This window comes from Vanacampus margaritifer, chromosome 14 (assembly GCF_051991255.1).
Source record: "Vanacampus margaritifer isolate UIUO_Vmar chromosome 14, RoL_Vmar_1.0, whole genome shotgun sequence".
NCBI classification, from domain to species: domain Eukaryota; kingdom Metazoa; phylum Chordata; class Actinopteri; order Syngnathiformes; family Syngnathidae; genus Vanacampus; species Vanacampus margaritifer.
The window spans coordinates 18,964,286-18,982,384 of NC_135445.1; the positions used below are offsets into that span (position 1 = coordinate 18,964,286).

The window sequence follows — 18,099 nt, forward strand, 5'->3', positions numbered from 1 at the left end:
ATGCATTTTTTTGTGTCAACCAATTTTTGTGGTCGACTTTTTTCCCCAGCCCTAAATCAAGGTTCAGTCAGCAGCAGACGCAAGCTGGATGGGGCAGCTGCACATGTTTTTATATATTTAAAATTAATTTCTTATATTTTTTACAAAAATTGGGTGACTCTCCATTGTACAATTTTTGGGTGCATTCAATTTCGGAGGTACTGTATGCAACTTTAAATTCATAATGAGGAAGAGTGCAGGGCTCAATCTCTCCAAACCAAATAGAAAAACCTCAAAATGTCCAAAATAGCAATGACAAACACATTGATCTAGCAACTTAAAGTCGAATGCTGCAATGTAAAATTCGACTTTGCTAACCCTCCTTTACGTAGTTTGATGTATTTTGATTCACTTTAAATTTATTTTCAGGAGTTTATAATGCCTCACGACATTGCTGTAACGAAAAACGGTAGCATCTTTGTGGGGGATGCGATCACCAAAACTGTTTTCAAGTTTACAGTCGAGAGTAAGTTCTACTTTTACCACTACTCTACTTTTTTTCCTCAATCTTTTTTTAAAGCTCTCTTTAGATTTCACATTTTTTGTTATCGTTGTTACTTTTGTTTCCTATTCCAGAGGCACATCGCTCAGTCAAAAAGGCTGGCATTGAAGTTCAAGAACTTGAAGGTAAGTTTGCAAATACTTATAATTCAATTGTAAAAGTATTCACACCTCTTGAGGTTTTCCACATCTTGTCACATTATTGTATTGTGATTTTGTGTGATAGATCAACAAAAATTGGCACCTGCATCTAAAATCAATGATATAGTGTAAGCATACTCCGCTCAAGCACTTTTACGCAGCTGCACCCGGATAAAGTGCTAACAAAGAGAAAGTTTAATTCGACCAACTTTATCGCACATTAAAAGCAGCACTTAAAACTATTTTTTAATTGGATTTATTGAGGCCAATTACTTTTTCACATAGGGCCATATAAGTTTGCAATTGTTTTCAATAGTAAATAAAAAACATAATTTGCAAACTTTGTCTTGTGTTAACTTGAAGTTGTCTTTCTGATATTTTGTAATTCGCTTAAGTATGGATGGCACCACAGACATACAAAATAACCAAAAAAGATATGAACTGCACTTCTTCCTTACTTTCATTTCTTTCTGTGTAGAAATTGAGGCATTTATCCAAACCAAGGTGACACCAGAGCAGAACATGTCAAAGACTGCAGCAGTTCAACACAAGCCGTATTTAGCTCAACACCTGAAGCCACAAGAAAATGAGAAAAAAAAGACTGTTGCTAATCCAAACAAAGAGCAAGGTCTCCTACCAGTGGTTGTCACTGTGCTTTTGCTTATGCCTCTTCTGCTCGTCATTGCCATAGGAGTCTACATCTGCTGGAGAAAAAACAGTAAGTATGGTTAACAGATAAGCTAAAGGACAGTTTTGTAACATGTTTGGTCTTTTTCTTTAAAGAAAAGTTACTCTGAAGGCCATTAATACAGCAAAAGTATAGATTGGATTTTTCACTTATGTCGGCCGCGCTTCATCACTAACATTGAATTACACTTGCCAGTTGGTAGACACAACCTGCTTTGCTAGGTGGTTTCTTTCACTTACTCTTAACGTTTGACTCTCGACAGACCAGTATGAAGTGAAGACTGAGCCCAGTACTGTTGGAGGGATTTTGGGAAAAATCAGTGGTAAGTCATTTCTTATGAGAATCGGCTTGTCAATAGAGGGCATAAAGGGCACCACCCACATTGAAATGGACAAAAATTAACTAAAATATAATAATAATACTTCAAAATATACGAATATCTGTTTTTAGATGAGCATGATAACTAGTAGAGTTATTGATGAGTAAAATTGGTGTTTATTGCTGCCATCTCAATCGATTCTAAAATTTAAAAAAATTTGCTTATCTAGTGCAATTGTTCAAAGATTCTGACTGTTTTTTTAATGCAGAAATGTATGTGAGCGCCTGAAGATTGTGATTTTAGTGTTGTTGTTTTTTTAAAGTTCATGAATTGGCCTTAAATGTAATGTGGTGCAACTATGTTTTACCCTAAAATTTATTTCCCCAACGTATTCATTCACCTTGTATTTTACATGTTCTGTGAAATTTGAAGTGACACATTTATATTTCGTTCGGTTTCTGTAAGAAACTTACTCTGTTCTATAATGTCACAATCCCCCTCTCAGATGTACTTCACAAGCTTGTTTTTTCTTTAAAGAGGAAGTCAACCTTAAACATTCTTTGACAATAATATGTGACCTCACTAGTATAAACATGACATTCTGATTAATATTACATTGGGGAATTTGAGCTATGCAGCAAAATCCAGCCATTTTAATCCATCTCAGGGGGCTTCCATTTTGCCAACACTGTCGACTGAAGATGACATCATAGTTGCTCAGGCCTTAGACAACGACCAATCACAGTTCACCTGTTTTCTGAAGCTGAGCTCTGATTGGTTGTTACCTGAGACCTGAGCAACTGTGATGTCATTTTCATGAGTGGCAAAATGTCCGCCTTCTGATATTGATAAAAACAGCTGGATTTTGCTGCTTAACTCATATTCTATTAACGCAATATTAACCAAAATACCATATTTAGACTATTGGGGCTGCATAGAACATATTATTGTCAAGACATTTTTGGGGGTAGACTTGCCCTTTAAATTGGATACAAATAATAATAATACATACATAATAAAATAAAATACATTTTTGTTAAAAACTGCACCAGAGATTAATATTTCAGCAACAGATTTTGACACATTATTCCAAATTAAATATAACTATTGCTATTACTAGTCGCACTATATGATGAGCAGTCAAGATATCCTTGTCAACAACCCAATTCCAAAATATCAAAATAATAAAGTCGGAGCAAAAATAGTTCAAAGCCTTATTGTATGTTCACCTACACAAACATTTCATTATCTTTTTTTTATTTTTATAAAACAGTCAAATTTTTCATGTACACTTACAATAAAATAAGTCTTTTAAACAAGAAAAACCCATGTTGATAAAAGTTCAACATTTTTTAAATAAAACAAATAATAATAAATAAATAAAAAAGCTTAAAACTTTTTGAAATGAACCACATACAAAGTGTAAAGCTGATGAAGTAGACTGCCTTTATGAGACATGTTTTTACCCTTAACTTCTGCAGCCCGCAAGCATTTCTGAACTTTGCCCAATCATGGCATTAACAAAAAACATAAAGAAACCTGTTGGAAATTAAAACGTTTTGCTGGAGTGGTTTGTGCTACTTGATTGGTCCAAATTATAAGTATCAGTGCTTTCTAAATCATATATACTGTACTGAGTAGTTCGCATAACAAGCGTGCTTAGCCACACAAGTTGAATTTAACGTGCGTGCTAGTCGGGCAATAATAATAGTAGTTGCACTTGCATATGGCCCCAGATACCCGCCGTGGCACGTGATTATATTTATACTATATTTGTAACCGAATAATGTCATAGAGATAGCTTCAGGCCGTGACTATTAACATACATGTGAAGTTTTGGGGGGATTTTTGGGAGCATGTACAAGGTTTTAAGCATTTCTTCTTTCATGGCGAAAGAAATATGAACCACAAAATTTGATATAGTCCTATAGTACTTCAAAAGTAAAGATTATTTCCCTGTCCTAGTGACACAAGCATTTTATACAACTACCATCATCACAGTTTCCTGTTGTGCAAGCATTTCACTTTTTAATTTAAAACTGACACAACAGTACCTTACTTTTTAACTCATTCACTGCCATTGACGGTTATAGATGTCAAATATTCATTTTAACTATTTCTATTAGTTAAACATTTTTTTCCACTTTTGTTAATAAGAGTATGAAAACCTAGAATTTTTTTTATTGTACATTTAGAACAGATATACAATTTGTGATTAATCGTGAGTTGTTTCATGAAGTCATGCGATTAATTACGATTAAAATTTTTAATCGCCTGACGCTCCAAATTTTTTAATAATGTTTTCTTTTTTAAATCGCATCAGGCGACAATTACACCTATGGACAATGTGGAGTGCTCAATTAACCTGACAGCCGCCTATATATATATATATATATAGCTACTGTATCTATCCCTATCTATCTATCTATCTATCTATCTATCTATTTTCTTAACCGCTTGTCCTCACATGGGCTCTATCTATCTATCTAGATCTAGATATGCTTTTGACAATGATGGATCACCCCATTGAAACTGCACATTTTTGCAATGCAGTAAATGCAATAAAACTTATTTTTAATTATTATTAAAGGAAAGCCTTTGTTAGGTGTTTTTAAAGGCAGGATTGTTGCTACAGTATGTAATGTGGTATTTCTTTTGAATTGAATTTGATATTTGTGATGTCTCCCCTGTGCTAAGGTAAAGCGGTCGGCAGCCTGAACCTGGGAAACTTCTTTGCTTCCCATAAGGGTTACAGTCGTCAGGGCTTTGACCAGCTGAGCACTGAAGGCAGCGACCAGGAAAGGAACGAAGAGGAGAGCAGCGAGTCTGAGAACGAAGAGTACAGCGCTCGTCCCCCGCCGCCTCCATCCTCCTCTTAGAAGATTTGGACCCCACCGCAACCTGCTGCTTACATTGTCAGGGTGTATGTCATGCCATTTATCATCATGTAACTGTTGTTAGATGCCTTATTGTTTATATATTTAAGTATGGACTGTGTATATATATTGTTTTTTGTTATGATAAAATCAGTTTATTTCATCTTTAAGCAATTTAATATGCCCACTTGAGCAAAATATAATGAAATTATTTCCTTAAGTTACATTTAATTTTAACTTTTGTGCTCTTTTGTTGATTTATGGTGAGGTATTTTTCAATTTTCTCAACAGATTTTTCACATTGAACCATTTGACACATTTGCATTTTACAGCCAGCATGAGCATATAAAAATATGGATAGTAAATATGATCACAGTTGGGTAAAAATAAAATTACTCTTAATGGTTAATTTTATTTTTTAATTTTAACTTGTAATAAGATTTGGATTGGTATTTATTTTTGTTTAATGTAAGATTATTTTAAGAGCAAAAGTGCATTCTTCCATACATAAATATCTTCCGTGTATGAAAATTCCACATTATAATAGATCAATTCTTCTTTGGTCTATGTTTTGACTCATTTCTATTGCAATTTTGTGCCTTTTCATATTTTGCCTTTTGTCGTCATCTGCCATTACAAAATGTACCACAGGAGGGAAATTGCTGCTGCTATTATAGATTTTTCTTCCTTCAGCGTCAGTGGATACTGTATTTACTCATAAATGTTTTGTGGAAATGTAATGGTCAATCCAGACTCTGGTGAACAGCCTAGTCTATAGCACTGTATCCAGGATTATGTCACGCTCTTTTCAATTATTTACTCAATAAGCATCAGTCTACTTTCTCTACCACTTATCCTCCCTCACTTGGGTTGGAATGAGCTGGACTCTACCCCAGCTGACTTTGGCGCTTGAGGCTGAGTACATCCTGAACTGTTGGCCATTGCATATTTACTCAGTAATCAATAGAACACTTGGTTTCATTTGGAAGTGCAGACACAGATAATGTGTGCACACAACGGTTAACTGTATTGACATAATTTTCAAGGTTAGACAGTGAGACTTTTACACACACACACACCACCAAACAAAGTGTGTTTGTTTTCCCCGATGTGTTTCACTTGCTTGAGCGTTCATTCCCTTTCACCAAACTTGTTCGTCTGCTTCATTTGTCATTTGAATGATTAATGTATTAAAAGCATGCCATAAAAATAGGATGTTGCAGTCAGATGTGAACTGATATTTATTGTGACACCGGTTTTGCTGCAAAGGTACTATTTTAGTAACAATGGTATTTGTGTAATAAAGTGTTTGCAAAGCATCTTGGTGTCATGGAGCAGAGTTTTTTTTTTTTTTTTTCGCACAACATCCTTGGATTTCTACTCATGTGGGAGTTTGATCTAAAAAAATAACCTGGCAAAACCTAATTTGATAATTGTGATTCACTCGAGAGCTCTCCACAATCAGTCTGGGATTGTTCCAAGATGATTTGCTTGGGAAAGGCGGGACGTGATGTGCAATATTATGAGCTAATTGGACGATGCGGCATCTTGTTCATGTTTGATTTGACCAATCATGGCAATGGAAGAAAACTTCTTAGAAAAAAAAAAAAAAACATGAACATCTTAATCTACGGAAACGTATTGCATTCACTTGAAAAAAAAAAAAAGTCCTGTTTTTTTAAATAATTTTTTTTCCTATGCTTTTCGGAATTATTTTTTTTCTGTTTTTTTAAATATTTTTTTTTCCTCTGTTTTTCGGAATAATTTTTTTTCTGTTTTTTTAATATTTTTTTTTCCTGTGTTTTTCTGAATAATTTTTTTTCTGTTTTTTTAAATATTTTTTTTCCCTCTGTTTTTCTGAATAATTTTTTTTTCTATTTTTCTGAATATTTTTTTTTCTGTTTTTTTAAATATTTTTTTTTCCTCTGTTTTTCTGAATAATTTTTTTTTCTGTTTTTCGGACTAATTTTTTTTTAAGGGGTTTTCCCTCAGAGATTAGAGAACAAACAACAATACAGTATACACATTCATTCCTTTATTGAGAGCCAGTAAGTAAACATGACCATCTTATTTAGTTTAGTCAAGTTTTATTTTGATATGGGTTTAAGGCACTGGGAGATAGTCCTGTCTTTGAGTTATATAGACGGTATTATTATTAGTTTGTCGACTTTACGCAGGCACCTGAGGATTTTGCATTTGTTCAGGAGGAAAGCCCATTCAGATCTGCTAGATATAGCAATGTTTGTCCAGGATCAGTTGGATAGATATGGCATGCTCCATGGCTACAAAATGATGCATTTGAAATGCATTCAGGCTGGCTATGTGGTGACTCAAGAAACGATCAGGATACTGATGAAAATACTGGATCCGCATGGTGTGCAACTGAGGCGCAGGAATCGCCTTCGGCGCCGTATCTACCAGAATCCAGGCCCAAACTTTTTGTGGAATCTGCATCAATGGTGCAATAGATGGGTTTTCACGAATGGTGATATGGCTACATCCTTATTCTACAAACAGTAATCCGAAGATAATCGCTGGATACTTTATTAATGAGGTATCATCAAGGAATGGAACTTGTGCCCGAATTCGTTCGGACCTTGGCACTGAGAACTGTTATATTGAACAAATGCAGATGTTCTTGAGGGACGGCCATCAGGACAACTTTTCGCACAGATGCTATCTGTATGGATCAAGCAATCACAACCAAAGAATTGAGAACTGGTGGAGTTTTTTAAGGAGGCAACACGCACAGTTTTGGATGAACCTGTTCCAAGACCTAAAAGACTCGGATTCCTTTTCTGGTGACTTCCTGGATAAAAGTATCATTCAGTTCACATGTCTTGAAATAATAGAGGTAAGAACAGAAATAACTACTATTTTTCCCCTCATAGTGCACCTGCTTAAGATGTTTTACTTCAATCGTAGTAAAATGCCACACTGTGGGTCAGTTTGTGTGTGGTATTCATGTAATGTGCTTAGATAGTGGAAAAATGTTCACTGTCTTTAGGTTATAGGATTCCACACATTAAAGGAAGAGGCCAGTATTATCAGCAGTATACTGCAGCCTATATTCAAATTACCAGTACTTAAAAAGTGTGAAAATGAAGCAAAATGTTCCCGTTAGCGTTTGTTCTTAGTTACATGATGCAGTTAGTTAAGCCTATTGCAGATGTTGAGAGCAGATTTGGACTAAATTACTGTCTAGTTTGGATCATGTTGTCTACTGTACTGCAAAAAATGCGTGAACCAATGTATATCACTTTCTTTATTTATACTTATTTAGAAAGAACTACAGCAAGTTGTTCACCTCTGGAACACTCACAGAATTCGCCCAAGCAGGAATGCTGTGTCTCCAGGTGGGCGCCCAGTGATGATGTACACCTTACCCCAACTTTTTGGTGCTAGAGAGTACCTGAAAAAGGTATCCCAACAAAAGATTGAAGCTTGCAGAGAGGAATGCCTTCAGAGGGGACCGTACCCCTGCGATGACACAGTGTTTGACATTTGCTGCCTTGTCATGGCAGAAAATAATCTTCATCCACCCACCTGTCCAGAGGAAGCCATTGAGCTTTATATGTTCTTACATGCGAGCTCAGATTGTATGAACGCAATCTGCTTTATTGGATCAATTGACATGATGTAAGCTTCCGAATTTTACCTGTAAAGGGTATTTAGTTGCAGCTGTAAACAATGGTGAATTTTATACAAATGAACATCTCCACTTTGTGCTTTTCTATATCTTCTGTCTATTCATTATTGAGGAAATCGGTTTTGACAGTTAATGAAAAAAATGGAAGACCTTGGTTTCATTATAAAAAGAGCAGTCAAGGAAAACGAAAATAAAAAATGATCAATATAACACTATATAATACAGTATCCTATCCACGTGTGTATGCTTAATGTCAAATGTAGCTCTTACAAACAGAATATCTATTAATACCAAAGTGAAATATTTGTTCCTCTTTTGATATTTTGTTATTGTGTATTATACCACTAAGGAAGTATACTGTACCTTCCTAATTTTTGTAACTCTTGAAGAGATGTCAGGTGTAATTTGTAGCACATGTAATACAATTTTGGTAATTGTATTGGATTTTCATGTCATCTATCATAAATAGACCAGACATTCATATGTATTTGAATGCAATGTCGCTGTAGACATTTGTTAAAAAGGAGTTGCCATTAAACTTTCAGCAAATGAAGCATACTGTATGAATAACTGTTATTAGTGCAAGCATCTTGACCTGAGTTTGCATACATTTGATACATGTAACCTTTTGCAATAAAAGCACCAAAAGAAACATGACCAATATTCACACTGTAGTACATACATAAACATGTCTCAGAAAGTATGATTTCTGAACTACATGACTCAATAATAAAGACACGAAAAAAATAAAAAATCAATGAAAACTACTTTTTAATTGAACAGATCCACTTTTGCTGTCAATATTAACATCTAATATGAGGTAGTGTTTCAACTTGTATTATTTAACAGTGGGAAATATAACAGAGCTTGTGCCAGCCGAAATGGGAAATACCCATGGTCCTCCAGTCCCTTGGCCAATATGATGATATGATGGCACCCTCACATCTGCACCTTCAGCTGCACAGTCTAGGAATTCTGTCCAGAAGGCAGCGTATACATCTCTGGACACGCCATCAGCATTTCTCCAATTATTGAGCTGTCAATCTACAATAAAAACCAAAAATATGTACATTAGACATGAAAATCTGAAACTTTATGTCCAAGACTATTTACTTATAGGCAAGACAACCAATCATCAGTGCAGATGATAACACAATAGACAGTATGAAACAATACAAAAACTTATGAAGCTGGCAATAATGAAGTGTGCTGAATCTGCTGATATAACATCTGACATATACGTTTAGAACAATTTTTATACAAGTAATAGAGAATACGCAGACCATAACTGAGAGAACCTGATGACACTACATGTGAAAAGTGCTGTTCCCAATTAAGTGTAAAGTCTACACCAGTTTACAGAAGTTCATTTTGTTTTGCAAATGCATATCTTATAATCCTGTAACAGTGCAGTACCCATCAGCTCCTGAATCTACTCAAAGCTGTGGATGCAAGTCTTTTCCTAAGGTAAAATGTGTTAATTTTGGGGCTGCAGCTATGGTTTGTTTTTGAGAATTTATTTCTCTTCTGATTATCGTCTCGATTAATTGATTAAAAAAAAAAAGATTTTTGCATTATCAAACCATAATAGAAAATGATACCTAACAGAAATGACAGGCCAGTTAACTAGACCTAACAATTGCTTTTGTTCATGAAAACAAAAAATGTGCTGTAATATTGTTGTCCCCTTTGGGTTGTCTTCATCATATGTGTGAGTGCGTGCGTGCGTTCGAATGGTGGGGCATGGCTGACGTGCTGACAGATGTGTGAGAGTACTTTGATTAAGCGCAAAGCCAATCAGTCTGCGTTCATGGAAGACTATTAGAAATCATTGATCATTAACTGTTGAAATAACAAGATTTGGACCATTTTAGGTTAAAAAAAAACGTCTCATAATAACTGTTTAAATTGATAAGTGATAACCCATCAACTAATTGTTGCACCTGTAGTTACTTTAGCATGATAGTAAACGTGTTGTTCTAACTGTTCTTACACCATGTAAGTAATTTGCATGACCATGACGTCTACAGTGCATCTCTAAGTTATCAAGCGTGATTCATTTGTTGCACATTCCTATACTGGAAAAATGCAATGATGACCCTTAGTCTTACTTTGACAGTACTGAACACTTCACAAACTGTATATTTGTTCTGAAAATATGTCGTAAAATAATTTTAAAACGTGATATTTAAAACCAATCCTGAAAAAAAAAAAGGAAATTGTTTGTATATTCATTTGTATATTTCTATAGCAGTGATGTCTACATCAAGCTGCATTGTTGGAAGGGACAATTGACAAATATAAATATTCAAACCTCTGGAGTCACATGTGGTCAGCTATATATGTATAGGTGTATAAAAAAATAATTGAAATTTTGTTAAATATTAAAATATACTTGAGACAAAATACTACATGTAGCTTTGCAGGAACAAATTTCCTGTGACTTACATGATCCTGCTGCATTTTCTGAATGCGCTCCTCAGGAACACCTCTGTTGCGTAAAAATGCCCACAGACCATCATCTTGTGGAAGGCCAGGGGTTGATGATGCAGCCATTGCAGCTAGCACTACAAAAATACAGGAAAAGGCCAAATCTATATGAATAATCATTTCAAAGTCAACCTCAGAGTAAATATTGTGCTCACTCAAATTACCAATCAAACTGGTTTGTGTTGTGTGTCCTTTTGTGTGTCAAAGTTTATTCATTAACAATAATATTATACTAATAGTACATTAGACTAAAGCCAACATAGAGTAGTAGTCAGAGTAGGGTTTTAGTAGTAGTCTTACTTTTGTCATTATTAATGATCAATTGTTTTAGTAGTAGTCTTACTTTTGTTATTATTAATGATCAATTAGAAAACAGTTCATCAAGATCTGGGCTTTGCAACGTCCTTCCTCATCGTTACATGCTTAAAACAGGTGTCCCGTGCTAAACAATATGTTACGACTCTCATTTGAGCCATAATAATAATGAACGTTATCTAGGGTGACCAAATGTGTCCTTTTTGGGACGACAGACCATTTTTTAAGTCCATCCATCCATCCATCTATTTTCTTGGCCGCTTTTCCTCACAAGGGTCGCGGGGGTGCTGGAGCCTATCCCAGCTGGCTTCGGGCAGTAGGCGGGGTACACCCTGAACTGGTTGCCAGCCAATCGCAGGGCACACAGAGACGAACAACCACACTCACAATCACACCTAGGGACAATTTGGAGTGTTCAATTAACCTGCCACGGGGAGAACATGCAAACTCCACCCAGGTAGGCCGAAGCCCGGACTCGATCTCACGTCCTCTGCACTGGGAGGCGGACGTGCTATCCAGTCAGTCACCGTGCTGCCCCATTTTTTAATTAAGTCCTTTCATGAATTCATGAAAATGTCCGGTTGGCATTACGTGACTTATAGGAGGTGAAGTACAATGTGTAGCTTCGACTGCTACCACAATTTCAAGGCCGGGGCGAGTGTCCTCTTTTTATGGAAATGGGAATATAGTCACCCTAACGACGTTATCTGATTAAGCATAGTGTTTGCGCATTTTTAGCATATAACGTTACGACGTAGCCTACATACGGCTCGTTCTACCTAAGGTACGGGAGCGTAGTAGTGCATACTGTACTTGCATATAAACGACGTTATGACGAATGGCTCGTTCTACTTTTGTCAAGTGAAGGATGATCAATGCCCAGCGGGAATCCCTCCTGAATCCCGCTGGGCATTGCTTAAGCAAACTGTTAGCTTACTAAAATCATACCGATCGAATGATATGTACGTGTACTTGCATGCTCCATAACATACAATGATATACCTACCTTACACTAAGACATTAATAATAGTGAGTGTGTTACCAATTAAGGTACATGCCTTACCTTAACTGAGCCAGGAGGTACGTTGGAGGTATGCGGGAAAGTGTCCGCCATTAGCGAGTCCGCAACAAGTCAATTGGAGTTCAGAGGTAAAAAAAAAATTACTCCGAAAAACAGAACACCAGCTCTGTTTTTCGGAATAAATTTTTTTTCAGCCTGTTTTTCTGTACGGAAAATTACTCCGAAAAACAGAAAAAAAAATATTCAGAAAAACAAAGGGAAAAAAATTATTTAAAAAAACAGAAAAAAAATTATTCAGAAAAACAGAGGAAAAAAAATATTTAAAAAAACAGAAAAAAAATTATTCAGAAAAACAGAGGGGAAAAAATTATTTAAAAAAACAGGACTTTTTTTTTTTTCAAGTGAATGCAATACGCTTCCGTATTAATCAGATAAAAATGCACGAAGCGCCGCTGTTCAACATTCAACAAGGAAACAGTGAGTAATTTTGCAAGTTTTTGGGACCGTGGTAATATTTAAAATAGAACATATTTATAAGTTTTTGAGAGCAAATGAATTAATTGCCTGCGTCCATTCATGTTGGATTAGTTTGTTTCCCACGGTGTCGGTGCTTCCTGGTTTCGTCACAGCTGCATATCTTGATTGGTCGAAATCAACAGTGGAAATTACCATGCTCGGTAACACGGTGCTACCGCACCCCTAAACTGAACAATAGCACCCCCCAAATTTAGTATATAGATATATTTTTACTGTGTGTTCCTTTTAACAAGCTAGAAACCTGTAGCTATATATATATATATATATATATATATATATATATATATATATATATATATATATATATTATAATAATTAAAAAGTAAACAAAGTAAACAACAAAAATACACTACACCCCTCATTTGATTGAAAATGGTTTGATCCACTTCGACCCCTCCCCCTCTACTGCTTACAAGCAGAGGAGCGGAGCGCGTCGTCCTCCTCAGTCCGGCAGTCGCAAGGTATGTCTCTCTAGTGAAAGTGTTCCTTCCTTTTACCAGGATATGTGAAAAGTTTCTTACCTTCTACCACTCAACACCAAGACATTATTTATTACTAGTCTGCTTTTTTGCATCTCAAACATGTTTGCTACGTGCTAATGAGTGAAACAAGTGTTAATATTAATGTCTCTATCGTGCTGCTATTGGCTAGCTTACTATAACGTGTGTGGCGTGCGTGCATGGTGTGTGTGTCTGCACAGAAAAAAAAACTAGCCTCATGGACATAAGATTGTTTTTCAGCAAACAAAAGCTCAATTCTAAAGTATTTATATAAGTATATATATAATATTTATATATAAGTATAAAGACAAAATGTAAAAAGGCAGACACAAACAGTGTTAAAGTCAATTTGTTTTCATGCATATGTTTTATATGTGTCTGTACTTCACCAATTCACAGACTTGTACTTGCATTATTATTATTTTGTAGATTCAAGCACATTTCTTTTTTTGATGTGTATGTAATGTATGTTTTTTTTATGACAGTACAGACAAGTATAGTCAAAAACAATCATTCTGTATTAAAAAGTTAATTTCTGTTAACATATTTTATATGTTGTATGTTGAATTTAAAATAAAATTTCAAAAACAAGTCCAAGGTCAATTTATGTTAATTCTCACTGTAAACTGTGGGGAGCTGGTTTACTCCAGAAACATGCATACTGTCAATGCGTATGTTGAGTAGCTGTTGTATCAAAAAGAGTACCCTTCTCAAGAGATGAGGTTTGGGATATGTTTATATTTTAAGTCCTTTTCTCATTTGCGTAAATTTTATTAGATTCGATTTACTCACTGACTTCCCATGCAATTTTTGGAGCAGGAAGTAACCCCAAACCACGACAAGCTATCTATCACATACCCCCTGTTAGTACCCAAGCTCCCCTAAATGTCTTTATAGCACCCCTAAACCTCTGATCCTAGACTCGCCTCTGTGCGGTACAAGATGTATTCTCCGGAGTTTGTGAACTCACAAATACCGCAAGAATTTAGCTTGGAGAGCACGGTTATCTAAACACTGGTATTGTTACGAAATCAATCACCCTGAGCAAAAAAAAATAAAAAATCAGTTAAAGTAAGTTAGCCAGATACATGTACAGTAGGCTATGTGGCAAAGCTGGATAAAATACGTATAACATAATATGATAGAGGGTTCTAACTGGGCTACACAGATTTGTGACAGTGCTATAGCACCCCCTAGCCCCGGTTTAGCGCCGTATCTGAATTATTATTATCCATCCATCCATTTTCCTGAACTGCTTATTCTATTCTGTTTGTACTCCCTTACATGCATTATGCAGCCCATTTTATGCGAGATTTGCCCATAACAAGTATTGGATGTGGGAATTAATTTGTATGGATGGTGAAGACCAATTTCCCCTTATTTCTCAAGCATTTTGACCTTTGCGGGGGGCTATTTCTCTTATACAGTAGATCACACTTCTCAGGGGAAAAAATGGTGAAAACTGCAAGTCATTCCCAAATGAAAAAGAATGAAATGGAAGACATAACCAGACTCTCAGGAAGGCGTGAGTCCGGTCTGTAGGAACAGAGAAGATTCTAATGGTATTTTTCAATACAGTAGAAGTATTTGATGCTAATTGTGTCCATTTTGGGCTGCCACACTGCGTGAAAGGGCGTTGTTATATGCTGGCCAATGCCACCCATCACCAACTCTCTGGTTACCTACATTTCTAGGGGAATATTTTCATAGCTGTGACTTTTCTGTGTTTTTTTCCCCCAGATGGATAGTTGAATACAGTATTCCTAGATTGGATGACATTCTTGATGACATTTGTATTAACTGCACATAAAAAACAACACACATTTGTAATTTATCTGAAGTCAAAACTCCAAAAGATTTTGTATATCAGTACAAAAGTCAGCGATTTTAAATCAATCAAAACCATTACTTTTACCACCATAGCAAGCACGTCATGGCTGTCAAGTCACTGTTTATCATATCACCCACAGTTATAAGTTCATGAAATAAAATGCACACATATACAGAGGGGTAAAAAGCAACGTTTAAAATGGTAAAGAATTAAGAGATTTTTATGTCATTGTGCTTTTTAGGTGTATACGATTTAAATGAATCGGTCACAGTATGAAAAATGGTGTCTGCCATCGGTGACAATTGATTGTCTTTTAACGAATCAGTACATGAAGTAGAAGTAGACTATGAGGTAGTACATGAAAGCAAAGCAACAGCAAAGAAAATGTCATTATCTAGTAAATAAAGCTCAGCAGAATTTTTTTTTTTTTTAGACTTGTTTTTGCTTGTATTATGAGTGTTGAGCAAGGCTCTGGATACGCATGCATTTTATTTCATGAAACCCTGTGGAAGCTACGACTTCACGGTTACAGAGAGGGTTTGAAAATGTGAATGATGTCCATGTATGGCCATCTCTCAGTGAGGTGTCGCGTCACTCTAGCCACCGAGATGTTCTGGCGACGTGCGTGCGTGAGTACAGTACAAGTAGCATCATCTAGATAAAAGATTGTTGTCTGTTTAAAAAAAAAAAAAAGCAAAAAGAAAGAGCCAGGTTCAGGTAAGAGTGGTAGATTAAATGATCTATCTGTCCTGTATGATGTTGTAAACTCGATCAATGTATCAGTTATCAGTAAATTCCTAGATTAGATGAACAGATTGAACAAACAGAACAGATTGTTTGGTTATGTGTTATGTGTGCATGGCATTCCAAGGCTTAATGATGATGAATATTTTTTGTTTTTTTTCTTCATTTAGTAAAGGGACTATAGCAATGTATGCCCTAAAGCATCTTGTTTTAAATGTACGGCAAGCATAAATAATTTTCTTGATGTTACATAATTTCAGTCACAATGGCAAGAGGGAGATAAAGTGCATTGAATTAATATGTTTCACACCGGCAATGCTGTGTGCGGTATCTCTTAAGATTAGACATAGTAAGCTGCTTTACGTTTGAGAATAGCAACAATAAGAAGTGGAGCAGTCTGCAACCACAGAGTCGACGTAGAAAGTACGGAGGAGCTGCAATTCACTTCAAACATAGCATTTTCATCAATATTTTTAATAGAAGGTAAGATGGTCGTTTTTATTTACCATAATCACATTTGGAAAACTGTAGTAAGTAGCGTAGTATAACTTTCCTGGGACACCAGGTTAAAAATTTCAAACTTGTTGCTCTTTTGTAGTGCGTATGTATGTTCTGTTTTAGTTTCTGTTATATTGTAACATTTACTGCTATTATTGAAATGGCACTACACTTCAAAAAAAAGAAAAGAAAGTGTGTTTGCCACATTTGAAAAAAAATTCTGGTCTGAAAAGTTTGTTATTGGTTAGATGAGTAAACATGTTAGACTTGTACTATTGGCTACTTTAAAAAAAACAAAAAAAACATCCTTTCATATGAAACGATTTATATTCCAGTTAATGTGAGGCTGTTTTGGATTTTAAAATGAGCAAGAGGGGGAGGAGGAGATACAGTCGGTGGAGGAGGAGCTCCAGCAGCAGTAAACGTGAGTGATGTCATTTATTTTGTGCTTAGCAAAGTCAAATTTTTCCTCACCTGCAAGTACGGTGTCAATATTTGGCAACAAACTTAAGGCTTTATAGGAGTATCAGATTCAAATTAGGCAGGTAATAGCCAAATTTGTGAGGCCACTTCTAAGGTTGTAAAAAAAAAAAACGGTTTGAACCAAGAAATCAGTTTTTTGCTTGTTTGATTTTTATTTGTAAAAGATGTTAGTGCATAAAATCCAACTGAATTAAATCCTTCCATTTTGAAATATATTGAGATACATATTGTATTGTCTTTTATTCAAGATGAGCGAAGTCATTTGTAGTGCTAATAATGTATGACTTTATTACTCTAGAGCAGAGTTATGCCTTTTTACAGATCAAGGTCCAAATTTACTATATATTCTTGTATTACCGTGACATAAACATAAAAATACAAACTAATGATAAATAACATTAGACATTAAAGTATTTCAACAAATAAAATTGCATTTGCCAATAGATGTGTGCCAGCGTGATGATCAATAAAATAAATGTGAGCCAATAATTACTGTCCCAATTTAAAAAAAGAAAGTATGTGTTATACACTGTTATGGAAATCACCAATCAAATCCTTTGATAAGAGGTATCTTTAATGTATATGTTGGGAAAATCTACAGTAAACCTATTCATGGTTTTAATAAATGTTTGAACTTTTTTTTTCTCCAGAAAGTGTCACCAGGATACCATACATTTCATACAAGCAGGATAAAAACAACAGTGTGGACTATAAACATAACATCCTTGAAAGAGGGGCGAAAGAATGTCTTGGGAAGGAAAAAAATCTGTCAGGATCAGAAGATGATGAAAAATGTGACAATGAGCCACCAAGGGGGGAGAAAAGACTAAAGCAAGATCGTCATATCAGTTCATCTCAGAACCAAAATACTTACAACACTACCACAGAGCACACCAAGAGGGCAGTGAAGATAGTAACATCTGTGTCTGTTGAAAATATGAAAGAAATGCCCTCAAAGATCACATTTCAGCAGTCGCATGAGCCTATAAGCGAAAATCCTCCTCATTTAGGTACGCCAGTTACAAACATCATCAATATTAATTGCATGGGGCCACATGTGAAGCTTGAAATTAAAGAATTCACTCAGCACAATACCAATAACATCAATACCACTGTTCTTGTTATAAATGAAAAGCAAGACTGTACTAAGAACTTTGGCAAGATCAAAGACGAACAAAAGTGGAGTCCAAATAACGAGCAACAATTAGAGCACGTGGCCAATGGCAGAAGTCAAAGTACATCAAATTATACACGCAGCATGAGTGAGGACACAACCAAAAATGCATTCAAATGTGTAACAAGCAACAGTCAATGCACAGATCATGATGAGCAAAGATCAAAATACCCACCGGCACTGATAAACATCAAGCCTCGAAGAAAGAAGAGGCTCTTTTGCAAAAGCTTCAGTAGTGATCAGCTCTGGGACATTCCACCTCCTCAAGAGTTTGCTGACATGAAATATTGTAC

The 18,099-nt window shown here is 35.6% G+C and overlaps 1 protein-coding gene and 1 long non-coding RNA gene across 5 annotated transcripts in view; one reads left to right on the forward strand and one right to left on the reverse strand.

Annotated features, from left to right (window-relative positions):
* The window catches only part of pam (peptidylglycine alpha-amidating monooxygenase), a 56,884-nt gene extending 51,001 nt beyond the window's left edge, over positions 1-5,883 (forward strand). For all 4 annotated transcript variants that reach the window (XM_077585541.1, XM_077585543.1, XM_077585542.1 and 1 more), the window contains 5 exons: positions 409-505; positions 616-666; positions 1,160-1,399; positions 1,632-1,691; positions 4,386-5,883. In XM_077585541.1, coding sequence (XP_077441667.1) covers positions 409-505; positions 616-666; positions 1,160-1,399; positions 1,632-1,691; positions 4,386-4,567 — 630 coding nt within the window. In that variant the 3' untranslated portion in view covers positions 4,568-5,883. The remainder of the gene's footprint in view (positions 1-408; positions 506-615; positions 667-1,159; positions 1,400-1,631; positions 1,692-4,385) is intronic.
* A 3,084-nt stretch (positions 5,884-8,967) lies between these two features.
* LOC144034099 (uncharacterized) lies at positions 8,968-12,638 on the reverse strand. The gene is made up of 3 exons (XR_013288157.1): positions 12,082-12,638; positions 10,662-10,780; positions 8,968-9,257 (listed from the first exon to the last, which is right to left on the reverse strand). It is a non-coding gene; the product is annotated as an uncharacterized LOC144034099 (long non-coding RNA).
* Between the last annotated feature and the right edge of the window lie 5,461 nt (positions 12,639-18,099).